Raw genomic sequence first — 5,000 nt, forward strand, 5'->3', positions numbered from 1 at the left:
ATTCGTTGATTGTTTGTTCCTAGAGAAATGATCTGTTTTATTTGACTTGACTGATGGGGACAACAAAAAATTAATTAGAAAATTGACTATAATACTATAAATAGAAAAAAATACTATAAATAGAAAAATCTATAAATAGAAAAAAAATATCTATAAATAGAAAAATAGAAATATATATAAAAATATATAAATAATACTAATAATAATAACTAATAATAATAACTAATAATAAAAATAATACAATACTAATAATAAAATAATAAACAGAGTGCTCTTATTCAAAACGCCCTGTGATCTTCAACCAATTTTGCGCTTCAATATAATTACCAGGGGTAAGGGCTATAGCTTGTTTCCAATACTCAGCGGCTTGATCAAACCAAGCCTCCGCAATTTCCGAATCTCCCTGTCGAATGGCCTGTTCTCCGCGGTCGGAATAGGTGAGTAAATTCCCTTCCCTTAGAACCGTACTTGAGAGTTTCCTGCCTCATACGGCTCAGCAGTCAATTCTTTTCGTGCCCCATTTTTTTTATTAGATCTATTTAACAAAAAAAAAGAGTATAATTACATGAGTTTCAAACTTGAATTTGGATTAATAAAAAAAGGAATCCGCTTTATAGTTTTATCTTTTCTCCTACCTTCAGAAGAATAAAGCATCGGCATTTACACTCTCATTATAATTTTCTGAAAGGTAACTATCTCGATTTCCTATATCATATACTTTCATATATGATATATAAATTTCTATAGAATCCGTGAAAAAGACTTTTCTTTTCTTCATAAAAAAGAAAAGACTTACTATCTTTGGGATCTGATACTACACCGCTGCTCAAAACTTTAGGGGATCAACTCTATTACATAAGTGGATTCCTAACTTTTCTATCATGATATAAGTAAGCAGTTCTTCTTGTATTGGCCCAAAACCTCGCTAATTGATCTTTACGGTGCTTTCTCTATCAATTAGATCTTTTATCCATAGAAAAAAAAGTATCTAGGCATATCTATTTCTTCATATTTCAACTTCTATGAAGTTTCTTTCTTTGCTACAGCTGATAAAAATCGTTGTTTTGGACGATATATATGTAGAAATCCTTTTTTTTTTTCTAGTATTTATTAGCGGATTTGCTCTTTCTTTTCTTTTTTCTTTCTATAGTGGAGATAGTCGCACGTAATGACAGATCACGGCCATATTATTAAAAGCTTGTGGTAAGAACGGGTTTCGTTCTAGTGCCCGAAAATAATATTCCAAAGCTTTCGTATGTTCTCCGTTACTTGTGTGGATAAGGCCTATGTTATAAAGTATATAACTTCGATCATAGGGATCAATTTCCAATCGCATAGCTTCATAATAATTCTGTAAAGCTTCCGCATAATTTCCTTCGGATTGAGCCGACATCCGTTACGGTCGTCATTCGGTTCAAAGAATCTCCGTTCCAGAACCGTACGTGAGATTTTCATCTCATACGGCTCCTCCTTTATGTGCATAATGATAAAAATACATAGAATAAAAAAAGATTGCAGTATTCTCATTATGAACTGAGCAGGGCTAGTGTTTTTACAATAAATCTCTAGCCAACCTTCCTGTAAAAGATCTTTTCTTAACATCAAGTATGTTGGTACTGGATAAAAAAGATGGTAACTCCAACAATTTCTTTGTCCTCAACGCCGCTTAATTTCCTGGAATTAGTCACTTCAACAGTCTTCGATGGTTATACGGGTATCCAAAATACGAACGAGATGGATGTTTGTTGTCCCAACCATTCTTCTTAGTCCCGATCCCGATAAGGAAGGGGGGGGGGATATTCTTTTTTTAACAAAGTTTTCGTGTTGTTGATTCCTAAACGTAGTGCTTCTTCCCCCATGCCGCCCATTGGTACTAGTGGAGTAGAGTTGACCTAACCCATACGTATAGGTATAACCTTTCGCTTAATACTATAAATCCAAAATTCAAGCATATGAGGCTGCATTAATCGGGGATACACGACAGAAGGAATTAATTATTTTATTTCCACAAACTTCACCTTCAGCAAGCGTAGGTTTTTTTCCATTTTTTCTTTCTATCCGAAGAATGTGTCTTTCTCCTAAGACTGAGAGCAAAAAAAAAGGAAAAAAGAATCAAATCGCACCATCTCTGTAATAGGTGAATGCCTCCTTTTCTCCTGAAGTTGTCGGAATTATTCGTAATAAGATATTGGCTACAATTGAAAAGGTCTTATCAATAAAATTTCCATTTATCCGAGATCTAGGCATAGGTAGCAATCCATTCTAGAATTTAATTATCTCTCGTGAGAAAATAATCCCACAAACAAAGGAATTGTACAATACAGTACGAAATAACGTAAAAAGGACTCATTAAAAAAAATTGTTTATGAAGGTTTTTTTTAAGTTTTTCTATTTTTCTAGTTCAATTTGATTGTATGTGGCTATCCAAAAAAATAGAATATGAATGACTCACTATTCACTCGGTTTCTGGGACATAATCATTATGTAGGAGAGATGGCCGAGTGGTTCAAGGCGTAGCATTGGAACTGCTATGTAGGCTTTTTGTTTACCGAGGGTTCGAATCCCTCTCTTTCCGGACGCATCTTTACCTAATTCATCAATATTATTGACCGCAATGTTTCAAATAACAAAAGGTATCATTATTCCAACTTTCTTTGATGTGGATTCTCTATTCCTAATCTCTGGAATACTGAAAATACTGGAAAGAGGGGGCAAGGAAAAGGAATGAAAATCTTCCTACCCGATCTATGTCTATGATAGATGAATGGGAGGGAAAATCCCCGGATCAAACACCTTACCCCTTTTTTTTGTTGGTCCCCTTACTTAGACGCGAAGGGAGTAAAAATCGCTTGTTATTTTAGTTAGGTTTAAGTCTGACGAGAATAATATTCTACAACCAGCAATTCATTTATTTTCAAACCAACCCATTTACTATCTATTATTTGATTGACTAATCCTTTATATTGGAATGGGTGAAGAGTCAAATGTTTTGGCAATTCCTCACGGGGGGATGAATCAAGATAATTTTGAATCAGAGTTCTAGACTTTTGTTCATCCCTCGCTGTAATAATATCTTGGGGTTTGCAGCGATAACTTGGTATATCTACTATATGACCATTAACTAAAACATGTCTATGGTTAACTAATTGGCGAGCTTGAGGAATAGTCGAAGCCATACCCAATCGGAAAAGTATGTTATCCAAACGCATTTCGAGTAATTGTAGTAAAACCTGACCGGTTGACCCTTTCGCTTTTCTGGCGATACCAACGTATTTAAGCAATTGTCGTTCTGTAAGACCATAATGAAAACGCAATTTTTGTTTTTCTTCTAAACGAATACGATATTGAGATTTTTTACCCAAGCGCGCTTGGTTTCTAAGTTCGCTTCCGACTATAGGCCTTTTGCTAGTTAGTCCTGGTAAAGCCCCCAGACGGCGTATTTTTTTGAAACGAGGCCCTCTGTAACGCGACATAAAGACTCCTTTTTAAAATTTCATAAACCTAAATTCAAACTAAACTAAATGAGAAATATGATAAATGAAGCGAAATCGACTAAAGTATTGTACTACAAAGAAGAATTGAATTAGATGAATTATATCAATATCCGAACCTTATTGTATATATAAAATTGTATATATAAACCAAAAAAAGGAGGTTCTTTTCTTGATTTGTTCTACAGAAATCGAACTCCCCCAATTGGAATTCATAATTGGAAGTTCCTACGACATAATCGATCGGTGACTCTTGAAAAAAGAAAGGGGAAAAAGCCTTTTCAATATTCTTTGATTTCAAAAAGACATTCTTAATTATATAAAAAATCAAAACAAATAGAGAAAAGCCGGCTATCGGAATCGAACCGATGACCATCGCATTACAAATGCGACGCTCTAACCTCTGAGCTAAGCGGGCTCACATAACAGAAATTGTGCATGCATAGGAATTTAATAAACTACTGAGATCTTAGTTATTAACTCTTTATTCTTAGCTATTTTATTCTTAGCTATTGATAACATAATTCCTATGAATTGAATATAGAAGAGAATATTGATAACATAATGAATATGAATATAACATAATTCCTATGAATATACAAAAGAATATAGAATTTCAAATAAATATTCCATTTTTTTTATATTCTAGGACATAAAGAACATAACAATTTGAAGATAAGGATTAATAGAATATATTTCAATCTATTTAGTAAATATATTATGTTTTTCAACAATCAATTATATGTTTATTAATGATCAATATCTTTATCTTAATATCTTTATCTTAATTAGTATAGAGTCTTAATTAGTATAGAGTATAGTAAGATTTTCTTTTTTCATTTTTGAATTTGAATTCAAATTTTGTTATTTTAATTAATAATAATTAATAATTAGTTTATAAGTTTATAGTTTAAAAGTTTAATTAATATTTAAATATTTAATTATATTAATCTCATATTTAATTGAAATTAATTTCATATTTAATTTAATTAGAATTTCTATAATTAATATCAAATTTAAAATTCTAAATCTAAATATAGATATAGTTAAAATATATATAGAATATATATATAGTAATAATAGTAATAAATAATATGAATCTAAAATTAGCAAATGAATATATTTAAATATATTGAATATTCTTTTAATTAATATAAATATATAAATAAATAATAATAATATAGAATAGAAATAACTCGAATTCTTTTCTAAATTAATTTGAAATTATGAAATTAATAGAATGATTATTTATAGCCATTACATTAGGTCTAGCTATTCTAACTAGCTATTCTAAATTAATAAATAGAAATAGATTTCTTTTTTATTTAATCTAAAAAAATAAGAGATTTCCATCCATTTTAGTTATCTTTAGTTATGTTATATAGGACCTATCCGTTCTAAGAAAAAAAGATAAGAATAAAAACAAATGAAAGAAAGGGAAAGGCCCAATTCCGATCATAATGAAACATTCCTTCGGAAAGGTTAAAACTAAGACGAAAAAAAAGAATC

At 30.9% G+C, this 5,000-nt stretch overlaps 1 protein-coding gene and 2 non-coding genes across 3 annotated transcripts; 1 reads left to right on the forward strand and 2 right to left on the reverse strand.

Moving 5' to 3' along the window:
* Positions 1-1,503: 1,503 nt before the first annotated feature.
* Positions 1,504-2,045, reverse strand: LOC114741774 (uncharacterized). The gene is given in 3 exon segments (XM_028930032.1): positions 1,504-1,803; positions 1,806-1,922; positions 2,030-2,045. Coding segments are annotated over 3 exon segments (252 nt in total). The 3' UTR covers positions 1,504-1,684.
* Positions 2,046-2,487: 442 nt separating this feature from the next.
* TRNAS-GGA (transfer RNA serine (anticodon GGA)) lies at positions 2,488-2,575 on the forward strand. Its single transcript has one exon. It is a non-coding gene; the product is annotated as a tRNA-Ser (tRNA).
* A 1,261-nt stretch (positions 2,576-3,836) lies between these two features.
* Positions 3,837-3,909, reverse strand: TRNAT-UGU (transfer RNA threonine (anticodon UGU)). Its single transcript has one exon. It is a non-coding gene; the product is annotated as a tRNA-Thr (tRNA).
* Between the last annotated feature and the right edge of the window lie 1,091 nt (positions 3,910-5,000).

This window comes from Neltuma alba, unplaced genomic scaffold (assembly GCF_004799145.2).
Source record: "Neltuma alba isolate B1F8T4 unplaced genomic scaffold, ASM479914v2 tig00000610_pilon, whole genome shotgun sequence".
Taxonomy (NCBI): domain Eukaryota; kingdom Viridiplantae; phylum Streptophyta; class Magnoliopsida; order Fabales; family Fabaceae; genus Neltuma; species Neltuma alba.